Genomic DNA, 24777 nt, shown 5'->3' on the forward strand with positions numbered 1-24777 from the left:
ATTTACGATTAACAAAATTACATACAATAGGATTTAGTAATGTTGATGGCAACAATAATAATGATAATGATAATAATGTCAATAATAAGTATAACAATATTTGAATGCTAATACTTATGATAAGTATTCTGGATGACTCAAACTTTTGCAAATGTTTTGTTGTATTTGCTTCATACCTGTGTAACTTATTTGTTTCTTTATTTGATTTTGTTCATGCATGTCTAATGTATATTACACCAGTGGAAAACAAATTTCTTTGTAATAATGTTTGCGAAGACAAATAAATAAATATCTGGTATCTGGTATCTGGTTCACATAATACTGAATCAAAATACCATTAACGTTTTTTTTGTTGGACACGCTGTAGTGTACAATGCTTTGTGTGGTCGTCCTCTTTAAACACCGGCGGTAAAGTTTTAACATCACTGATTTTGACAAGAGCACACAAACAAATAATTCTTGTTGTGGCCGTATGTTCATGATTGACAACACTTCAAATCCGAAGAACAGAAAGTGATTGTAAACGAAATCCTAGATCATTGTGAAAACCAAATCAGATAGTTAAATCCACTTTTTATAAATATTAACAGTACAATACACCAAAAATTCACAATTTCATTGCGAAGTATTATCAGTGGTGTCTGAGTTTAAAATCAAAGCAAAGAGTCTAATTGATCATTTTTCCTAGCTTGAGATTTGCGATTAAGTACTTGCAGTGGACATGGTAGAGCAAGGCATAGATGATATTCCAACAAGTAAAGTCCAAGAAGCAATTCGGTAGTGTGCCTGTGACAAGAGACTAGCTAATTTCTTGTCAGAGGCACACTTGTCTCATTTTAGAGCAATATCGAGTAATGTATACTGAAAATATTCGGTATTTTGGTAAAAAGTTCTTTTTCCCCATAAAAATGTAGAGATGGCCGTCATAATTGCTAATTTTGAATGGTCATCTGCAATGAATACATATAAATTCATTCACTACACTTAATGTATTTTTTTTACAATAATACACCGTTAACCTATTTCCGATTCAACTATTTTGGAACCGTCTGTAAAAAAATGTAAAGATTACATTCCACTTTGTCTGTTTATACTTAAACTTGAACTTCTCTCTTGCAGTGGGTTGAATGTTTACTTACAGCTAGGTTCTGTCGACCATCGGAACAATATCCCTTTCCAAGTCCAATTTTCAAAACTCATAGCTCTGCGTTCTCATATTTTATATATACTTCCATATTCATTCAAAAAAACTACTTAACATCCAATTTTTATATTAGGTTAAAAATTTCGACTCGCGCTTCGCGCGCGTATTAATAGTTAAAAATACTCATTAACACGCGTATCCTGTTAACGATTACAAAAGGTGCTTACGATGCTCCGTTTTCAGGCCTGAATATATATTAAAAGATCGCACGCTCATTAGGCCAATTAAATGATGAGAAACATATCTTTTCATGAATTTCTACGAATAGTCCTAGATCGGAAAATTATTTCAGATAGCATGCACTTTGAGCTCGCATCATAGAAAAGGTGGGATCTATTTCCTGTTAAATTTTTCCCTTTTCAGATTGGAATATCAAAATTTCTCAGCTCGCGCTCACATATTTTATCTAAGAAGATATTTATCCTTTATCGTTGATTACGGAGGGAAGAGTAGATTATTAAGTTATTTTCAGCCTCTTCCTATTGGCGAATGAATGTAAACAATCAAATACTTTTAATTTCATGTAACAGAAAGGGAAAGTGGGAACATGTCATCATGAGCCCACCTATAATATTACGACGATGTACGTATAACTGTTTACACAACGCTAGAGCAAAAATTCAATAACTTTGTTATTATCAGAATATGTAATTTTTTATGACACCGCGTTTTGCGCAGTGAAATTTTTTTTTTTTACTTTATTTATTTACATAAATTTAAACATTTTCAACCCGGAGTAACCCTTCAATAAAAATATATAATCGGTGTCAAGTGTTCACAACATTGCTAATGGTTTAACAGCTTTTAAAAATAAATATATAACCTCCGAGGGCGGCATGACCCTGGGAAGCGGGGGTGCATGCTAGGGTTGCTGCGTGTATTATTATCCATAGACAGCATGGGCATCACCCCCTCGAATTCTGCTAAGTGTGAAAAAAGATAAATGTAACAAACATGACCTTAAATTTTGTTGACCCCCCCTTTTTTTTTGCTTATCAAAATTTTCAGGAGCAAAATTACCTTCATTTTTCAGTGCACCTTTTTCATTTTGTTTTTGCTTGTCAAATTTACATCAGCACCCCCAGTCAAAAAAATCGATCACAGGGCCCTGTTATCGACCATTAGATGGTTATTCCAAAAATCATCTGATATAACAATAATTTTATTTATTTACTTATTTTTTATTTATTTATTTGTTTCTGCATGTCACGACAATGTACATAGTGTGACCATCACAAAATTGAATACATTAAATTTTACATAATAATAATGTATGATAAGATCATTTACATAGCTGATTATACCAAGGTCGCAAACATGCAGTGGTATGAAAATATAAGCAGACGCTTGAGCTGTTGTCACACCTTTGGATATATGAAGTACATACAAAAATTAAAAATGAATACTAAAAAGTCAAAACTAACGATTACACAAAGAAAGAAAAGAAAAAATTATTATGTGCCTTAACTATTTACAAATATTTACAAGGAGTGTGTGAGGCGTAATAATAATTGAAATTATATCAATCTTTAAGTTTAAAATGTACAGTACAACCAAAATGTGTCTTGCTTAAATTACATCTTAGAGACAAGTATGCGTTTTACCGCACTTTTGAAGGAATGCACTGATAATATATTCCTAGAACTATAGTAGGTAGGGAATTCCAAACATCAGGTCCATAATGTCTGATAGATTTGTGAGCCAACAGCGTACGAGGGTTATACAAATGCATATTAGATGCTTGTCTTGTGTGGTAGGTATGGATAGCATTATTTTGTTGAAACATAGTAGAAAAGCAGGTAGCTAACATTTTGGCATTAAATCGATACATAAAGAGGGAAGTTTGAAGAAAATGGACATCATCAACAGTAAGACATTGCAGCTTTATAAAGAGAGGGCGTGTATGATCACGGTAACCAACTCCAGCACAAATACGAATTGCTTTCTTTTGCAACAGAAGAATTTGGTTTGTGACACTCGTTGATGTTGCCCAAAGAATATTGCAATATGACACATAAGGTAGAATAAGACAAGGTACAAGGTACTTAACTTTATACAGTATACCTATATTTCGAGAAATAATGCTAAGCTGTAGCTTTTAAAATAAGAAAGCTTTTACAATAAGAAATAGTAATTCATCAACATTGTGCTGCACTCAACCCACGGGAGGTGAATGGGTACCTGGTAGGAATTTATTCCTTGAAATGCGTGTGCGCTGTAATCTTAGTAATTGCGGCTGCCAAGCTACAGCTGGGGTAATGATATACAAGTCCTTTGGAAGCGCATAGAGACATTATTCATAATGTGATAAATGTGATATTCGCTGTACAAGAACTCTATATTATTATTATTAAGAATACATGCACGATCAAACTTGAAAACAAGGACAAACCTATTTGATTATTCCATCAGTGAAGTAACTGTGAATCTCTTCTAACAAATCGATGAATAAATAAGATTACCATAGATTTAGGAAAGTAAAACAGAATCTTTATCCATTTACATAAAAAATGATTCTGTCATATGCAATATTTAAAGGAAATGTTATCCCACCAAAGTTCAAATGAACATCATAATATATACTCTATCAGTTGCTGGTCTCCCTTTTCTTAAGGATTATCTCGAACTTTGGTGGGGAATATGTGATTCCCGCCTTCCCTTCAATACCAACCGATCGGCTGTTCTCCGCCAGGCAAATCTTGAATCTCTGTAGTAGACTCGCAAAGATGATAAACAGTTCGATTTTTGCCAGCTTTTCGCCAAGACACAGACGCAGTCCTGAGTGGTTAAACATAATGTTTTGATTAGGAAATTTATTATTCAACAACTGTGCTATAATCTAAATTTTCTTGCCAAATGGACTAGGCCTATATCGAATGTCTAATTTCTGCTCAACTTATATTCGTTTGTAAAATTATGGTTTCACATTATGTATTTACAGCGTTTCGGAATTCAGGTTTTGAAATGCAAATTTTTATGACTACCCAAAAGCTCAAAATAATCTCACATGACCTTATACGGATAAATCATTCGTAAATTTGCATTGCTTTTAAGCAAACACGTCTCTGTGATTGTATGTAAATTACGGCATAATCATGATAATGCTTATGAAAGAGCTTGCAGGCAATTGCTATACATTGTGTTTTTAGCCCGCCGTTATTAATCTTCTTCATTTTTATACGTCTTTGTCACATTTGTTACGACTCGGCGAGGGATCGGACCCCAGGGCCCTATGATTGTGTATGTTGTTTTTTTAAATAGGGGGTGCTGGTTGAAAATTAACAAGCAAAAAATAAAGGTTTTAACTGCAATATGAAGGGGATTTTGGTCCAGGCAAAATTTGACATCCCCCCAAAAGGTATTTACTTCAAAATGAAGCTGAGTTTTGGTTACATTATTTGGTTACATTTTAACCATACCTTCCAGATTTCAAAGGGTGTGGCCTATGGCGAATAACACACCCAGCACCCCCATGTAAATCTTGGGGAGGGGGGTGATTCAGCACCTCCAGCACACCCGCTTACTAGGGCCACGTCGGACCCATGAACTTCTGTTCTCGATACTGTATAAAACACTGAGCCGCCATGCCCAGTTCTACAATATGTACAATAATTATCCTCGGAAAATGTTGATCGTTAATAAATTTAAGCTTTACCATTCATGTTTATTCAAAATTATGGATAGTAAAGCTATTTAGTTAGCATATCAAAGGCTGACTAGACCCACTCTAATTGTGACATCTTATTATCAGAACATATAATTTAAAAGGAAAGTTCGCCCTATGAATGGAGCTTTATTGTAAAAGTAGCAGAAAACATAATACAAAATATAGGTGAAGATTTGGGGAAAATCCATCAAATATTTAAAAAGTTATTGTGATTTTTTTTTATTTGTGATGTCATATGAGTGCAGCTTCCCTATAATGTGTAGTGTAGAAAAAAAAATACTGAAATGTCATTAAAAAAAAAAAACTTTCGTTGTACCTTCATTATATCAACAGACAAATCATTTCATATCCGATCCTGAAAGGAAATAATTTTAATCATCGTAAACCAATGAAAAATGTAAATTATATGCATTTTGAATTACATTACATACTAGGGCAGCGGCTCGCATATGACGTCACAAAAAAAAATCAAATTTTGAAAAACTTCTTAATCTTTGATGGATTTTCCTCAAACCGTCACATAATTATGTGTTTTTTTAAATTTGTTTTGGCATTTTCACAACAAACTTTTCGCCAGGGTGAACTTCTCCTTACAAAATTATTTATCATACCTATTCCGAACGGAATGAAAGCAGGATGTTCTATCACACGTTGTCCATCCTGGCTCAAAAAACGATATGGGTTGAATTTTTCAGGCTCATTCCAGTACTTTGGACTGTTAAGAATCTCCCAGAGATTCATTATGACAACTGTTTAGGGGAAATAAGAAAAAAAAAATATTCTTATTCAATTTCAAATGTATGCAGGCCATCCTGGGCCCAAATAAAGTGACCCCCCCAAAAAAAAAATCAGTTGAGGATGTGTTTCACAATGCATGCTCATCCCTTTCCGAAGAACCAAACTTTTTATTGAGCGAAAGAACATTCAAATCACGAGATATCTCATGAATACTTTAACGGAACATCTTTGATGAAGGCATAAATGTCATACACATTATGACTTTCATAATATACCCGAGGCATGGCAGTACTAAGAGTTGACGTTTTTAACCTGCTTTTAATCATTCACTCCGTGGTATTTTTTTTTTGGGGGGGGGTGCGTGCGCGCGTGTGTGTACATTAATGTGGGCCTAAATGCCCTTTTTATACTAAGCATTCCTATGTTCTTCCAATGTTTTCAGAAGAAGAATGCAAGACATAAACGTGATAAAGACCACATGATGCCCTACATAATGTATATTTGAATCTTTTCCAGTTTTTCTTCTGGAAGGTAGCTACATTCGGATTGTCTTGGAAGTAACAATTCACTCGATCCCTACTTAATGTTAGCATTTACTGAAGAACTCACGGAACTCACCCGAGTCTTTCGGAACGTGGTATCCCTGTACTGAAGACTCTCTACTGGTAAGTCGCGGTAACCCCAGCGGCGCTGGTGGACGTATTCGAAGCACCTCCATGAGTGTTGCTACAGTGAGAGGGCACGCATCTCGGTCAGACCATTTGGGAGATCGCTCTTCACCGATTGCCTCATCGATTTCTTTTTGGATCTGAAGTAGATTAGAAGTGTTGAGCTACATGTAATATGCCATGCATAGCTGCTGCAGGCATAGACAATTGCTTTTCGCAATTCGCATAGTGCCTGATGCAAAGTCTGAAGTGGTGAGACTAGATCAACTATGTATTGTGGGTGCTTGACACAGATAGGGAGTTTGGCATCTATAGTCTACACTCTAGACTTATATTTGACACTTTAATCAATTACACAATGATTGTATGATTGGTTAAAGTGTCAAATATGAGTCTGTGCTGCAGACTGATAACGATTTTTCTCCGACCAAATCCTGTAAACCATTATGAGTATCGTGGTCGGAGGAACGTCGGAGTAACTCTGTCCAGACGGGCACTACTTTCCTCTGACTGGGCTCTCTCCGACCCTTCCTCCGACCAAAACAGCCTTTGTCTTGACCGTGATAAGAAAAATATCTATGGAATTTTCATCCATGCATGATACCATTTTACCCCGACTAGGTTGACACGCGTCTGGACGATCCCAGGTAACAAGCCAACGTTGGCTCTACGTTGGAAACTTGAAAGTAGTTGGACGTTGGAAAAACTTGATGGATTTACGTTGAATCGACGTTGGAAACTAGTTTGATGGAAAGATGATGGACAATCAACAATGACACGACGTTGGCAACGTTGGAAACTTGTTAGTTGGAGAGTTGTTGGACAGTCGACAATGTCACAGCGTTGGAAACACGTTTGATTGGAAAGCTGTTGAACAGTCAGCAAAGGCACAACGTTGGCAACGTTGGAAACTAGTTCGATGGAAAGTTGTTGAACAGCCGACAATGGCACAACGTTGGAAACATGTTTAATTGGATAGTTGCTGAACAGCCAGCAATTACACAACGTTATGCGCGTGCACTTCCATCGATGATGCAACGTTTGCCTGCCAACGTTGAGGCAACGTTGGGAAAAAAATTCCCAACATTGATCCAACGTTTGTCCAACGCTGTATTGTTACCTGGGATGTTATGTTGGTCATAAATCATACATTCGTGTGAAACATTGTTTGCTTTGGTTTCCCTTTTCTCTCTAATTCATTCTTAAGTTTTACGCACGACTGGTCACCCTACCTGTGCTAAATGAGATATCAAATTATCCCTCTTTCATATAATGGAGTGATCTTGGCAAATAACAAACTTCGCATTAAAATGCTTGCGAACAACGATGATTTTAAATCTAAGAAGATAGCAAATGGGAACATATATTTGTAAGAGTCTGATTGTGTACAAGAAAGAATCAGCACTCGTGTGTAGAATCATGGTAACTTACGAACTTACCTCCCACGCAGCCTATCGTCAAACGTGAACATTCAACCGCATTTCTTCTTTAATGGTCTCATTCTATCATACTATCCGAGAGGCTCAATTTCGTACATTGTTTTTTAAAATCCTGAGAAAGTCATGAAAAAACGCATATTTACAGTTTATCAAGAGACATACTATTCAGGTTACCTCTTTCATAAGATCCGGTTGCTGTGCCACGAATAGGATGGCCCAAACCAAAGAATCACCTGTGGTGACCATGCCAGCTACGAAGATATCGACGATCAGCCTCCACTCCTGATTCTCTTCGACAACACTGGTAACGCCCTGTTCTCGTTGCTGCTTTACTTCGGCCATGTAGAGGTCGATCAGGTCCTCGACATTTAGAGGGTCGAACTTCTCCTGATGCTGCCTGACCATTGATTTGATATACGACACGGTTTCTTGAATTGAGCAACGGAATTTGGCGAAGAGTGGAGTGTAATAGAGGAGCGGAAAAATGTTGCCGATGGATGTCAGTGAAATGTCTTCTGTGACTAGCTCGAGGTCACCAACAACCTTCGTGAATTTTAGGTAATCGTATTCAAAGCGATGTCCACTTACTAAGCTTCAGGGTGGGAGAGAGAGAGAAAGAAAGAAATCAAGAAAGTTAGTGTAGTGGGATAAGAGTAGAGGAAAAATGTACGGTAGATAAAATACAAAAAAGGTGCAAAATCTTGCTATAAGCCCACGCAAAGGCTTTAAACGTTTCCAAAGGTGCAAAGTTGTATTCAACAAAGATCTTCCAGTTTTTCTTTTAGCGGATTGCATCTGTTTTATGTGCAGGGCCAGAGAGTAAGATAAAGACAGGGTCAAAATGACAGGAATTTAGGTGGCTTTCATGAACTTCTATACAATCAGCTCATAACTTCAGAAGGAAAACAAGTCATATTAAGTGATTTTCATGATCAAAACTTCGGTAGACAGCGCCTTCTTGTGTTGCCAATTTTGCTTAAATTTTAAGTGTGACAGGACATCGATGGGGATGAGGCCAGGGATTGATCCATTTTTGTTGAAATACATTTTGACAAGCAAAAAAAAAAGAAGAAGAAAAAAAAAAGGACTTCACTTGAGTATGCACGACATTTTCCTTAATTTTGTTATGGATGTGCCCTACCTCGATCCCCCTCTGGGTTAAACCAATGATGGTTAAACAATGTTTTGTGAAAATCATTATTGTGGGTTTCGAAACGGCCTCAAGGTCGCAAAATTATCTTGAGCCTCGTGCTTGATGGCAATCCTCGGGTCAAGGCTGGATCGAAACCGGGAAATAGTCGACTGTCGAGTACGTCCTTCTTTCTTTTTGAATTCTATTCTGTTCTTGATGTCAAGCCCCAAAATAAATGAAAATAATAAGGTCATATTTTACAGTCGATTTCAGGGACGAACATTAATTTTGCAGATGAAAATAAGGTGTCACAAGAGCATATTTCATTTTGAAAAAAGATTTTTTTCCGTTTGGTGATTCTTGGGGACACTGATTGCCTCCTGCCCCTATACCGATTCATCTGCCTACATAAAGGAAAGAACACTAATTGCAATTGCCTTATATTAAGATACTAAATTTGGAACAAAAGAATAGGGGCATTTATAAGTAAATAGTAGCATATTCACTTGATCAGATTTTTCAGAACCATGATGTAAAACATATATTGCTGATCATGTTTTTTTCCTGTATGAATATGTTTAAATCAATAAATTAATATATACGGCACACTGCAGAAGAGAAAGTTCACTATGATGCAGTTGCAGAAGAAGAGCAACCTATCTGATACATTGTATGAGAAAGGGCGCTTATAAGAAGACAAAAAGGCATAAATTGTCACATAAAACAGGTCCTTCTTAGGAAAAGTAGCCTTTATACTAGGTCTTGTACTGTCTGTACTGTTACGACGACAATATCAAACGCCTACCGACTGAAAAACAGACGATTCGCGAAAAGCCGGGCGATAACACCCGTTTGTAGGGGGGGGGGGAGCATTTTTCCTTGGGTGAAAAGGAACACTTTGGATGTTTCAAAGTGATTGATCAGACTGATGATGGTGGAGATACGGACCAGGATGGGGTTCACGCGATCATGGGGAACCGATAAGGCGTGCGGTTGGTGTGGGCCGAGAGTTCAGTTCCGATCTTCACCAACTGACAACTTCAGAGCAGCACGGATACCGCAACCTACCGGACGGGAACAGGATTTTTTCAGGACTAGGCTACGAGATACCCGACATAGACGAGCACCCGAGATGAAAACCGAATTAGGAAATAAACTGTTAAATCATACAGTTTATCCCGAAGATAGATCAAAGGAACCAAATATTGTACCAGACCAATTCGACGGCCGCACTCCGGTTGAAGACTATCTGAACCCTTTTCGGGCCTGCATTGTGGTATCTGAGGCATTGGACATCTGGCAGCCTGCCTGGGAGGTTCTGCGGTTACACTGATAACGCAGAAAACAGGAAGGCGTCTCAGTTTCTATGAACTAGTGGACAGAATGAGGAAACAAAATGGACCAGGTGGTAAGGCAGAGGTCGACCTTGCCGAGTTGTGACAGCGACGGAGAGGACCAGGAGAGACTCTTCAGGAATTAGGAAAGAGCATAAGGATATGACGACTCTCGCCTATCCTGAATTTGATGAAGACGGACAAGATCAGTTGGCAAGTGGGCACTTTCTAGATGCGATTGAAGCTAAAAGAAAAGTATGGAAGCTAAAAGAAAGGTATGGAAAAGCAAAACTAGTGATGCTACAAATTGTTATCGAAAATTAAGAAATAAATTAACCTCAAAGATAAGGAAGGCAAAAAAAAAACAATACTACGTTGATAAATTGTCCTCTGCAATGGGGAGATCTTCTGAGGTTTGGAAGGTTTTCAGATCTGTCCTGCTAACGTCAACGTTCCAGCAGTGGTGAATCTGGTGTATCTGATTCTGTAGACAAAGCTAATGAATTTAATACTTTTTTCTTCAATTGGCACAGAACTAGCCTCTAGTTTTAATGATGTTCAACATTCTACAAACGATACTGTCAGCGATACCGTTAAAGGGATCGTTTAACTTTGTGAGCAGCTGATTAAAAAAATTCTCAAACTGAGACAAAACATGTGTATGAGTGCATGTATTTGTCCTCAAAAACCCTGAAACAAACCACAATATATAATGAAAAACTCTAATTTAGATACAAGTAGCAATTTATTAGCTTGATTTTGAGAACCGTCTAGTAGACAGGTTAAGCTTATGACCAGTTTACTCCAATTCAAAAAGTCCGTTGGCTATTTTGACTGCCTTCTGTTGTGTGTATCTCCTATTTACACACACACGCTATTAGCTAGCTGCACTCAACATTCAGTGTATACCTAGTACACACTGTATGTAGGACATGCTGTTTTCATCATATAGTCATTGAAACCAACTCCCAATTATTTTCAAACTTTGGTTTACATCTTTAAGGTTTTTAAATTGATCCTGTGGATATAATACTTTGAAACTTTTGGGATGGTATTTTTGCACTATAAGCCTAATGTTAAGCCCATTTTCAAGAACCAAAATGAGATTTTTTTTAATCAGAACAAAGTGAAATGATCACTTTAATGCTAACTTTACTTCTCAGATGGTTGCTGACGAGGACGTTCGGAAGGAAATATTAAAACTAAGAGACAACATTTCTGTCGGTTTAGTTTAGATGAAATTTCATCCAAGATCTTGAAGATGTGTGCTCCCATTATTGTTCCATATCTTACCCACATAATAAACAGATCCTTTATCGAAAATAAATTTCAAAACCATTGGAAAAAGTCTAAAGTCATTCCTATTCATAAATCAGGTAACAGAAAATCTCAAAATAACTTCCGTCCTATATATCAATTCTACCTACTGTATCGAAATCACTTGAAAGATTCGCTCAGCGGCAATTGATCTCATTTTTAGAAAATAATAAACTCTTATCTGAAGTTCAGTTTGGGTTTAGGAGTAAGCACTCCACCTTAACTTCTTTAGTTAGAATTACAGATCAGTGGATGCACGCTGCTGATCGGGGGAAATTTACCGGGCACTGTTTATTGACTTAAAAAAAAGCTTTCGATTGTGTTGACCCTTATTTACTCCTTAAAAATTTACGCAATATTGGTGTTTCTGATGAATGTTTGCCATGGTTTAAAGATTATTTTGCATAACAGGTTTATATCCACTTGTCTTGGTTCTACTCTTTCTAGTCCTTTATCTATTTCTCTCGGTGTCCCACAATGTTCTATTCTGGGACCTTTGCTATTTATTATTTGTATCAATGATATAACTTTATCTGTACATTTCTCTTCTGTTCAACTCTATGCTGACGATATTGTCATTTATTTTTCTGATTTTAATGTTAAAAGTGTCGAAAATAAGCTAAATTATGATTTGTTGTTTATTGATAAATGGATGTGCAATAATAAGTTGACGTTAAATTTTGATAAAACTGTATCTTTACTTATAGGCTCGAGACATATGTTAAGTGAATGTAATTCTTTTAATGTAAATATCAATAGCATTGCAATCAACAGTCTACTAATTTTAAATATCTCGGATTTGTAATTGACAATAAAGTGAAGTGGGATGTCCATATTTAAAACCTATGTAGAAAGGTCGGCAAGTTAGTCAAATATTTGGGTAGACTCCGCTATTTTGTTAATGAGACAAATCTAAATTTGATTTACAAAGCCATTATCTTGCCCCTTTTCGACTATGCGGATATTTTAATTGATTCCTCTAATAAAAAACTTACCAAACAATTGCATTTAACCGCCCATGCATGACTGCTAACATGAAAATGTCATACTGGAAGAGGAATATTGTCTGGTCATGTTTGACATACAATAATTTGCATTTAATAAAATATCTATATGAAATATTTTAAGTTTTCTAAGTGTCCAAGAACTATTTTTGCCGAGTGTATATAATGAAACAAACCATGAAATGACGTTGCCAACAGCATGGGAGATGAACTTTTTGAGATTCAAAGGCTCGCCCTCCTTCAATTCACACGTTTGCACCAACAACCTTGCCTCCTCGATGATTTTATTTTCCATGCTCCTCTGACCAACTCCCAAAGTTCTAAAGGCGCTGTGTCCAAACTTGCGAGTCTTCTTCCATCCATCCCCCGTAGGCCAAATAAAGCTACCTTGCAGTTGAAAAGAATCACATGAAATGGATTTTAATAACAAAAGTGAAATTACTTTTAAAGGCGAGGAGTCATGGCCGAGTGCACATTGAAATCCGAGATTCACGTTTCCTCGAATGGCCCTTGAGCAAGGTATTTTATTTACAGTGCTCTTGTGAAAAAATGCATTAGGCATTATTGATACCAACGTGTATCACCTTATATCAAATGACCAGCAGTTTCGATAGCATATCAACTACTCGATCATATCTATCCATGTCCTTAAAGGTAAAAGACAGTAGTTGCAGCAAACAATTATTTCATGAGAAAGTCTTTAAAATCAAGGTTAATTGCCACAATATTATCATAGATCTATGTCTGGTACATTGAAATAAACATATCTTTGTGAATGAAATCATGAAATTTTAGCTGAAAACCGATAATTCTGATCATCCCTAACAAAGAAAAGCATATGTGGGTCAGCGTATTAATATTGCTGGGAAAAATACTGACATTTGATAGAATTCCGTGATTATTTTGCTCATTTCTCAGCAATTGTGCATTTTCTTACAGAGCCGCTTGGCACATATTTTCTATTCATACATATACGAACTCTTGGGTGGTAATTTTATTGGATTTTTTTGAGACCGTTACCAAAAATGGTATTTATCTTAAATCCACAATGCAACATTCTGAGTAGTGTATAGTCTTTTATGCACACCTACTTGAATGATGTCACACAATTCACGACTCATTTTACGATTATGAATTGCGGAAAACTAAAAACAGTGTTCCCCCTGTCAAACATTTAGTTTTTCTATAAGAATACAATTATTGGCTACGTAATTCTATAATTAAAATTTCAAGAGGTGTATTTTCAGACTAGCTTTATTGTAAAACACAATCATTGAGAGACCACGACCGCTCCCCTTTTAAAGCATGTATACATCATTTTTGTGTGTTTTTTTGCAGGAATTTTTGCATTTTATTCATAAATCAATGATAAATTAACATGTTCACATAACACCAAACATATAAATGAATACAATTTGAATGTGACAATTGAATAGATACATTGTAAATAATACAGAAAAGACTGATAATTAAATAATACATAAGCATGTGATATAGTGAGTTCGGTAAAATACAGGGGCCAGCTATTATAAGCACAGAGGTGCTTGAAGCAATAGCAGCCAGGTGAAGCAATATCGTAGCGAAATAATAAAGTTGTAGTATATTGTAGTATATAGCATACATGTACGTGACTGTATACCCATTATCATTTTAATATTCTAAAGTGTTTAGTGAACAATGCTTTCTTTTATTGATTGATTCTTGTGATTATCTGCATCGAAAATAGTTTGTGCATACTCACTGGAGAAGAGAAAGAGGAAAGAGAGTTAGGAAATGGGCTGCCATAAACCAACATGTTCACAACAGATAAATGTATTTGCCAGCGTTACATCGTATAGCTGGCAAATGTTGTTTATACGGCAATAAGTGGTGAACACTAATTGTTCTCCGGCATGCGTGACGGAATTATTCAATTCCGTTGCTTCGAAGGTGTTTCATTTGAATATGAAAGAGGGGATGCGAGATAAGGGTGTGGTGTTGTAGGGGAAGTCATTCTAGCTTTCCAAGGACCGCACACTAGCACGTTTTTTAATATGGAGTTCTTTTTATAGAGTGAATTAAAAAATGATAATTGGTGGGAGACGTTGTTACATCAAAGTTTAAGTTGCGGTGGCCACAGGGTTTTTTCAGAGTTTAGTGCTGATTCAGTTTTATCTCTGTTTTTTTAAACCCGGGCACAACTAGGGTTAGGGCATAACAGTTTATTTAGTTATGACTTCACACGATTAATGTTAAGAGGTATAAAAACATTATATATGTATGATTCTTAGACAGAATTTGTTAGAAGTTGTTTTCATACTTTGAAAAATGAAAGTGTTGATAATTTATGTGAAATAAATGCCGTATCTACGTGCTCGGCAAGCTATATATATATCCCAAAATAGTGTATATTTTGTTATTTTGTCAGAGTGACATCTGGGTGTGATGGTTGCTATGGGTGATATTATGTGGTAAACGATGTTAGGATGAACCTAGCAAATATTTTTGACTCTAGATGTATTTATGTTTTCATGGTAGTGACAGAGATAGAGAGAGAAAGATGAGAGGGTCAATATAATTGTTATGGGTCAACATAATAATTATTACAGATCTGTGACAAGTGACTCTTACCTCGTTGACCCAACGCTGCACCTATGATCGGAGGGATCATTCGATCGGAAAAGTCCTCTGCCTTTTCAACAAATGCTTCTCTTATTGCTTCCAAATCGTTCACCACCACTATGTCCATTACAGGCCCGATCCGAAGCCGAAATATGCCGCCAATCTCATCGGTCCATTTCGCAAAAAGATCCCGCATGTCATTTTTGAAAGCGAACAGGTTCCCCCAAAACGGGAGTCCCGGTGGGAATGGTAGGAGTTGATTAGAAATAGGCCGTGGAGTACTCTTCTTAAATGATCCATGGGAAACAAGTAGACGAACGAGGAGGAATATTGTCACAAAGATGATGTATTCTCGACAGCAAATCTCATGAAATCCAAGGAATTCTGCCATATCTCCTATCATTTTTCCTCTGTTATTATCCTCAAGATATTGTAAGCCAGCAGGCACGTACCTGATACAGAAGTACAACAAACTGACCGCGACAATTTGTAGGTCCTGTACGGCGCATCATAATAGGCATTGTGTTATGGGACTGCTTTCGTAAGCTCCTTTTAGACTAGACACATTCTGGAAAAAGAGGCCTATATAAATTTTAAGAAGCATTTTGGGGTAAAAGTTGGGAACTGGACTATTTCACACAATTCATATATGCTGAATCTGATAAGATCGGTTCCCAAGCTAATTTCTCATGTTTTGACCACCTAATTTGCATAAACAAAATGGCTGCCAAATTGACAATTCAGAATATTATTTCGACAATGTTCTTTAATCATATTCGCTTTCACAGACATGAATACTGCAAAATCCTGCATACGCACGTGTACCTTTCGGGAAAACTTGTTATTTTTGTTTGCGGCTAATTAATTATGCAAATTTATGCATATTTTGGATCATTATGCTATAATTTGATAATTTCAGCTCAAATGTTTATATTTTTGGTACAAATAGCATTTAAATCATTATAAATAATTGTACGGCCCTTAGAATATGACATCACAGTGAATAATAATGTATTTTATTGTTTTTGAATTTCTTATGTATTTCTTTGTATTTTGTACCTTTTGTTTTGTACATGTTTTGTTATGGGATCTGTCAAATTATTGATTATCAATGGCAGAAAATAATAATCTTCAATGATTTAATTATGTAATCACTTTTTTAATTTTTTTTTTCGCATATATCCATGGGCATAAACAGATGCACCCACTCCCACACCCACATCTGCATACAAAGGTAAACTCCTGCACGGAGGGCTTTCCCATTTAAAAGCACACTGGTGGAGATCCAACGAATTTCATGAACCTATCTGTATTCAAGCGAATGTCACTATTAATTGCTAAAATTTTTATTATAAAATGGTATCTTGAATTATGATATCAATCAATTTATTCATATTCACAATTTTAGATGATGAATTATTAAATTTGAATCATAATAGTACTGTAATTCTCAACTCCTAATAGTCAATCAGTTGCATTTAATATCCTTTGGAGTAGTTATGTTCCTGACCAACAGAATCTGATCACTCATACATGTATATATATTTAGTGTTTTTCTTCAGCAAAATGAAGTGAAAACAGTCTGCTGAAAATGAGATGTCCTGTGTTTCTCTCCATTACGCTTGTCAAATTGTCCCAATTTTGAAAAAAAAAATCAGAACTGAACCCACATATAATTCATCTAATTTTTTTATTTTGCCTACCAATTAGACCGTTTTCCGTGTTTTAAAAGCCAGACTGTGATGTTCTAAAGTTCCACAACGAATAAGTCACTGGATATCATTTTAATAACAATTTTTTTTATCATTGGACTTCATTAACGGATTACATGTGTATCTCCATAATATATTTTTTCCAATGCAGTACTGCACCTAACCTATCTAGGATTGCCGCTTCTTCTAACTTAGAGGCATCCAGCTTCCCCCAGCTTGATATACACCTTTACCTTCGGCGGCGGGTGTTGAATGATCAATGTCAGTTATCATCGATTTGGTGTTCCATTGGATGGCTTGATTGATAGGGCAGCATCATATTATAAAAGTCATCTCTAATTGTTGAAATCAAACAAATTTAGTACAAGTATTCTGCGGAGGCAGTTCGTATCGAAGTCATCGTGTCTGTGTTCATGAGATATGTCCGATTCTCATGTCACAAATCCATAAACAAAACCTAAATTTTTGTCTTGAGAGAGAATCTGCTGTCTAACCAGTTGTTGTTCCAGGTGTTAAAATGCTCGAAGTGCACCTTTTCAATACCACAGTGAATTGCCTAATGTCTTCTATGCCGTTTATCGAACTTCTAATATTCACACATCTTCATATCTTCATAAGATAGACTATTTCAAATTTATAACGAAGATATATTTCAGAGGATGGTGGGTTCCTGGCATGTTTGGCGTTCCTGCAGGTGATTATTAATCCACTTCTTTTGATCGGTATTAAACCCAACAGCATCCAATAGCTTACCCAGCTCTGATAGGCTGCATGCGAGTCTGAGATATCACCATCAAAGTCTAGGTCGAGAATTTCTTCGATTGTAGAGCCAGGATTTCTCTTTCTATGAGGAAAGCAGTTGCCTAAGTTATGTTTGACTTGTTAACCGGTTTTGATACCTGAACATGTCATTCTTCTTGGGAGACTGACAGTCTGTTTTGGAATTGATGATTGATGAAACCTTGTTTTCCCCATGTTTTTACCATGGAGTTAATCTATGTTTAGCCGCATGTTTTTTTATCATTTCCTCTTCTGTATTCAGTATCGTTCGTCAAAGAATCTTCCTAGGCAAGGACTGGATAGAAGCTGTGGTTTTCAGTTATCACTTTGATGGTTGACTTGGGGAAAATGTATCGTTGCCAAACAAATAAATAAATAAATCAGTAATGACCAAAAAAATTAGTAAGCGATCCAGTAATACAGACCCTTTGCATTTATTACAAATTGTTCTTTGGTTAACTGCCATGGTTGCAGTTCTGATGGAGCTGAATCAAAGATATAATTTTGCTACAAGGATGTACTGCTACTTATATCCGATTGATAACTTGCACTGCGTAAATCATACGTTAAATTGATTATTAGATCTGTTATAAAAAACTAAATAACTTAAATTTCAAGAAATTTACGTTCAGCATGATTACAGGTTTTCCAACTTCTAACCCTTCTTTTCTTACGGGTTCATTGAATTTGGTAATTGATTATAGGATCAGCATCAATGTTTTCATATTGGGCATGTCTAATATACCTTGCAAGTATATTACTTTCTATATACAGGTGTGGGTGTGTGAGCATGTGTGTGTATTTGTTCCTGAGTACAATTAATATTTGTGGCAAAGAAGTTTATCAAATGATTCTATCATTGAAGCTTAAAATTTGTCTGCCATTGATATTATTTTTTAAAGATCTCATATCAAACATATACAAAGCAAATGGCAGAAAATACAAGAACACAAAAGAAATATCAAAGAACAATAAAATACATATAAAATTGACCGAGTATTATATATTTAAGGGCCAAACAACTATCACAATGATACAAATGCTATTTGTACCCAAAATAATAAACATTTTAAGTGTAATTATCAAATTATAGCATAATATTGCAAAATATGCATAAATTTGCATAAATAATTAGCTGGAAACAGAAATAACAAATTTTCCCGAATGGTACATGTTCAGTATGCAGGATTTTGCAGTATCCATATCGGTGAAAGCGATTCTTATAAAAGAATAGTGTAGAAATAAGATGATAAATTATCAATTTGGCAGCCATTTTTTTAATGCAAATTAGGTGGTCAAAACATGAAAAATTGGCTTGGGAACCGGTCTTATCAGATTCAGCACATTCAAATTAGGTGAAATAGACCGGTTCCCAACTTTTACCCCAAAATGCTCCTTGAACTCAAGTTCTCCCCATATTGGTCTTGTCTATTTGACATGTTTGAAACGAATGGAAGACTTATGGGGTGTTGCAAGAAAGTTACGTTGCAATTGATTGCTAATCGACTGCAACTTTGCAGCCGATTCCGATCGACTGCAACTAGCAATCAATCGCCAATTTGCGTTGCAAGAAAAAGGCTTGCGATTGAACGCAAGTTGCAGCTGATTTGCAGACGATTTGCAGCTGTAAACAGGGTCTGCAGCACAAGACTAGCCGAAAAAGCAAAATAATGGCTTGCAACAATCCTGGATCTGGAAGAGAGTAAGTAGAAAATATTCATTTTTCAGACAATTCTTTCTCCATTATGTATGTTTTCAGAGAATTTATATATTTTAGACCTATGCCAGGGAAAAATTTATTTTGCAAAAAGTGAAAATGTATCTTTATCGCCGGTCGAAATTTCACCTTCAACATTTTTTCTACCGCACAGTTTTAATCCCAGTCCCACATATGACTTTTTGTGTCGGTAATGCACGGTTGTATCAACAACACGGCAGGTCACTGCCGGTGCAGTGCTGTTAAAAATCACCCTGAAGCAAGTAAATGTGTAGGCTCTAATTATGTATGAAGCATCGAAAATGACCTTTAAAGATTATTTTTGTTCCTATTTGAAATGATTTTTTAAGTAAATAGAAATTAAAGACTTCCAGTACTAGTACTTTACTAGGACCTACCTTCTTTTTTTTTTTCCACAAGAAAAAAAATCCTCTCCAGCTCCATTCAATTTATCTCTCTTTTTTAAGAGTCTGTCTAACGTTAACCTCCCTTTTTATGACTTTCCTTGGCCTGGCCTGGGATAAAGTGAAAATTTTGCTGTTTCGACTTTTGTCTTTAGAGGATTAAAAAAAAATATATTATTAGGGCCTATTATTATTTTATTATTAGGGGGCCTATTATTATTATTATTATTTTTTTTTTTTTTTTTTTTGGGGGGGGGGGGGTTTCCAGACTCCACATATCTCGCCAGACAAGAAAAAAAAACAAAGGTATAGGGGGTCTACATGTATTGGGCTACTTTTCAGAATCTATTGGCCACATTCTTGGGGAAGTTTTAACATTGAATAGGGAGTTTTCCGCCCAGGGCTCTTTTAAAAATTTCTTACGGGCAGATTGCTCAAGAGGACAGTCTATTTGTGTCGTTGATTTGTAATGATGTGCCGTATGAGTCACATTTTTAATATCCATCACATATAAATATAAAAAGATATACATTTACATGATGTAGGCCCAAATACATTTATTTTTTAGATTCAATATGTACATCTACTATGCCGGGAGGGGAGGTACTTAGATTTGGTTTGAACAAAGGTGTGCGGCTGAAGGTTCGAAACCCGTACCCATATTTACAGGCCATTTTGGCTAAAAAGGTACCCATTATTAAGGATTCATTACAGGGGCGGATCCAGGATTTCCAAAGGGGGGGGGGGGGCACATTTTCGCCTGGAAAACTTGACAAGCAAAAAAAAAATGTTTAAGGACATTATCTAGAAATTGGGCCATGTTTAGGGATTTTCCAGCATAAAACCATACCTCATGTTTAGGGATTTCTTCCAAAATGGCGACCCATTCCTGCGGCATATCCCCATATGCCTTATTTTGTGAGTACCCCCCCCCCGGCTACTATGTAGCTGACTCTTAACTTGATTTTTATGCAAGCACATGAGGTGCTATATAGATGACAGATTTTGTTTCACTTTAAATTGTTTAATGGATGATTTGAATGCTTTTCCATGTGCTTTCAGTTAAAGGGTGTCTCATATGGTGCATCATTATTAATATTGAATGCATAATCATGATTTTTTTTACATCCTTCCCATCAAGCACAATACTCGGGGGGGGGGGGTGCATATGGTCCCCCTTGACATTTTTCAGAATAAATCTGCCACTCAACATTTTATTACCGCACCGCTGACTGACGTTTTACTTTCAAGTCTCATGCAACTTTTGAGACCATATTTGCAATTCCCAGGTACAGGGTCAGGAAATTGTGCAACATTGTGTTTGTTTAAGTAAATGTCAGACAAAAACATGATTACATGTAAAAAGTCAATATTCATAATTGGGTAATTTTTATTGACAATAGTAATTTAATGTCACTGATGAACTTTGTCTTGAAATTAACAATTAACAAAAATACATTTAAGAAGTTAAGAAAAAAAAAAAAAGAAAAAAAACATGAAAGGAATTTATTTTGATACCAGATTTTTTAAAGTAAAGTTGTTAGGAATGCTCTAGAAAGGAATATGTACACCAAAATTAATACTTCTATTACGAGCTTTTTTTTAGTAAATTAAAGCAAAAGGTATGATATCATACATTTTTTAATTGCGCCACCCATGGCTGAGGAACCATAGTGCCCCTCCCCAGGCCAGAAGTGACTTTAATCAAAACACCCTTGGACTACTATAATGATTAACACACTGGCAACTGAGCTTAACTTGTATATTAATTTCATGAACATGTTTTATCTCTTTGCTTTTTGCTTTTAATTGCTTACTACAGTTATGACAAAGAAGTCTGGAACCTCAGAACCACCATAACTGTGTCTGCTACAATGTGTGTTCTTGCAACCAGCTGATTGATTCATTTTATCAACTCTTGAATGGTAGGTTACATGTAAACTGTATTATTATTAATAATTCACCATGATGCGGATGGGGGTGAAATCTGTACACATTGACCCAAGGATAATGCAAAATGAAAAAGGCTAACACAAATCTCTATCTTGACTGGACTTCTCAGCAATGAAGACATCCCATTGATGGGGGGGGGGGGGGGGAGAGGGGAGGGGGTGGTTGTGCTCATCCAAGGTGTACTGTATGAAAGTGTGTATTTTGCTTTCATTGATTTAATTTATTGCATATTTTAATTTCCATGATTCTTTTATTGGGGAAAAACAATAAGTTCACACTTTTTTAGATTACATCATGGCAAATTGCCAATTACTATGGTCTCAGGAGTAAGCCAATATCCCTCTATCATATCATCATTTGGGTGCAAACAACGCCCTTACCAGCAGACATAGGGGCATTTCTGCACCGATGGGTGCACAAAAATGGTTTGCTAAGGGCGATCTTGCACTGAAAGGACAAAATTTGAACTAACCCAAGCTATGTATAGTTATGGGCTTGCATTATTTCCCATATTATTTTTTTTATGAACAGGTTGATTATCAGAACTGAATTCAGAGCTGCTCCTGTCTGTAGTAACATCATTATAAGAGTGGACTACAGAATGAGGGCGTTGCTTGTTTAAAAACTTCACTCCATGGAGCTCTCCAAATTCATCGCAAATTAGACTGCTTCTGGAAACCAGATTTGTTCCTTCAAGCAGAGATGGTTGTGGCTTTCCTGACTGGACTTCTATGGATTCTTCATGCCAACCTTAAGAACTGTGGTCTTCTGCATGATACACATCAATTTAAAACAAGACATTCTGTGGTGAAACACTTGATGCAGATGAAATGAAATTTTATTACTGAATCTCAGAAGTGATTCCTTGGGAGCAAGAAATAATGAAAAATAAAAATGAAAGGTCCATCAATAATGAATGTCTTGAGCAGTGTTCTTTTTTGTGCACAGATCAATGGATCTTTTCAAGTCCAAGCAGGGATGTAGTCAATGCTGACCTCGAGGCAACATTTTGCTGGCCTTGGTCCGAGTCACTGTACAGAATCTATGGGAAGTTCTCTCAAGCTGCCTCATGACTCGGAAGAATCAGCCTCGACCTCATCCCTGTATGCAAGTGTGATATATATCTACGATGCAATCTCATGATTAAAGAGAGAGAAACAAGAGAGCTTCAGATTTTGAAGTGTAGCAATCTCCTGAAATGTATGTTTTATTTGAAAAACTTAATTGGGCATGTTATTCATTATGATATGTATGAATGAAAGCATTTAAGCAATTTAGTGCTCTTGCAAAACATATTCTGAGTTGTATTTACTGCAAACGCTCAGAAATATTGATTAGCATTTGCCAGTGCATGAAGTGTTTTAATAAAGAGTGGCTTTTGTGCCTATGGAGAGTTATTATTTCTTCAACATTTCTTCATACAAATTATTTCAGAAATCACAATTTGAATATTCCATGACCTCTGATAACAAGAGCAGAATATTTTTGGTGATTGACACACTTTAAAATGATATTAGGAGAGAATGTACTGAAATTGTGTGAAAATAATGGCATAATTGCTGAAGAGGCCTATAAAGATTGAAAATAACATTATTTCAAGTTTTTCTTGAAAAAAACCCATGGATAATTGAAAATGGCATAATTTACACAAGTTTTCAAAACAAAATACAAAAAAAAAATTTTTGCAGAATTTTTAGTACACAAGCCTATGGACAATCAATTGAACGTAAATCGAACGCAAATTTTGCGCATCCTCCAAAATCTTACATAAGTTACGTTCGATTTGCAATCAATTGCAAAGCTTGCGCTTGATCTACGTTCAATTGATCAAACGCAACTTCTTCTTGCAACAGGATTGAACGTAACTTGCGTTCAATTGCAGATTTGCGTTTAATCGGAGGACTTACGCTCAATTTTGGGAGTTGCGTTCGATTTGCGTTCAATCGCAAGTTTCTTGCAACACCCCATTACTCTTTTATACTCTGCAATATACTCCAAACTATGTTTTGAAAGGTTATTCATTATCATAATGTGGGCTGTAACGTAGTCGTTTTAATCAACGACAGTGAAGGCCGTTGCTTCTCTAGCTGGCCTTCTATTTCTGTTTGAATGCACTGTCATCATGAATTAAAATTCTGTTGACAATTCCATATCACGTTTGCACCTTGGTGTTGGGCATGATAGGCTACAAGACGCAAGCTACATCAGTCACGAAGGTCCGTACGAACAATGCGTTTCGAATCTCTGTTCGTATGAATTCTGGAGTTCGTAGACATTCGTACGATTTGGATATACCATGAAGGGTCAACAGCAGTGGCGTAACAGGCGGGGGGGGGGGGCAGGGGGGCAAGCTGCCCCCCCTGGCGGAGCTCACCGGGAAAAAAAAACGGGAAAAAAAAAAAAAAAAGGGGGAAAGAAAGGGAAAGGGAAAGGAAAGAAAAAAGGGGAAAGGGGAAAGGAAAAGGGAAAAGAAAACTAAGAAAAACGTAAAAAAGGGAAAACGGAAAGATAATGGGAAAAGGAAGGAAAAAAGAAAAAGTGAGAAAGAACAATTCGCCCCGATATATAAATACATCAGCATGATTAGTAAGACAGGGAAATAAATTAAAGATGACAAAAAGGCAAACAAAAGCGGGAAATAAAGGCAGAATGGAATTAGTCAAAATCTAAATTGGAAAATAAAGAATAGGGACAAGATAACGTACTCTACCGGGCTGCCGAGGATTGATATAACAAGCGGGAAGAAAAATGGATGGTATATAGCATAATGTCGTATGAAAGTCTATCATAAACTTGCTAAATCTCCAAAGGCTCTGTCCAAGAGTCAAGACCCCGTGCAGTGGGGGCTCTTCATCTGTAACCTTTAATGGGTTCTATAACGGGCCCCTATATGGACCCTTCCTGCATTTAGCTTTACGTTGAAGCACTGGCGTACCGGGGGGTGGTTCCACAGCCAAGGGGAAATAAAAGAAAATAAAGGAGGCAGCGAAATGAGATGAATGAAAAAAAATATATGTCATGATATTTGCTATAATGATGTAAAAATCTATCACATAATTAGAATTTCATTTTAACAGGCCATTTTTTTTCTGGCTCACTTCGCTCGC

At 36.3% G+C, this 24777-nt stretch overlaps 1 protein-coding gene and 1 long non-coding RNA gene across 2 annotated transcripts; one reads left to right on the forward strand and one right to left on the reverse strand.

Annotated features, from left to right (window-relative positions):
• Positions 1-541: 541 nt before the first annotated feature.
• On the reverse strand, positions 542-23889 carry LOC129263291 (cytochrome P450 2U1-like). Its single transcript, XM_064103493.1, has 7 exons — positions 23642-23889; positions 15114-15686; positions 12680-12890; positions 7891-8308; positions 6228-6417; positions 5483-5620; positions 542-3982 (listed from the first exon to the last, which is right to left on the reverse strand). The coding sequence occupies exons 2-7, from the start codon at positions 15505-15507 to the stop codon at positions 3792-3794; spliced, it is 1542 nt and encodes a 513-aa protein (XP_063959563.1). The 5' UTR covers positions 15508-15686; positions 23642-23889; the 3' UTR covers positions 542-3791.
• Positions 19213-22587, forward strand: LOC135155046 (uncharacterized). Its single transcript, XR_010294386.1, has 3 exons — positions 19213-19298; positions 21540-21642; positions 22202-22587. It is a non-coding gene; the product is annotated as an uncharacterized LOC135155046 (long non-coding RNA).
• Positions 23890-24777: the final 888 nt, after the last annotated feature.

The sequence above is a fragment of the Lytechinus pictus genome, chromosome 1, assembly GCF_037042905.1.
Source record: "Lytechinus pictus isolate F3 Inbred chromosome 1, Lp3.0, whole genome shotgun sequence".
Classification (NCBI taxonomy): domain Eukaryota; kingdom Metazoa; phylum Echinodermata; class Echinoidea; order Temnopleuroida; family Toxopneustidae; genus Lytechinus; species Lytechinus pictus.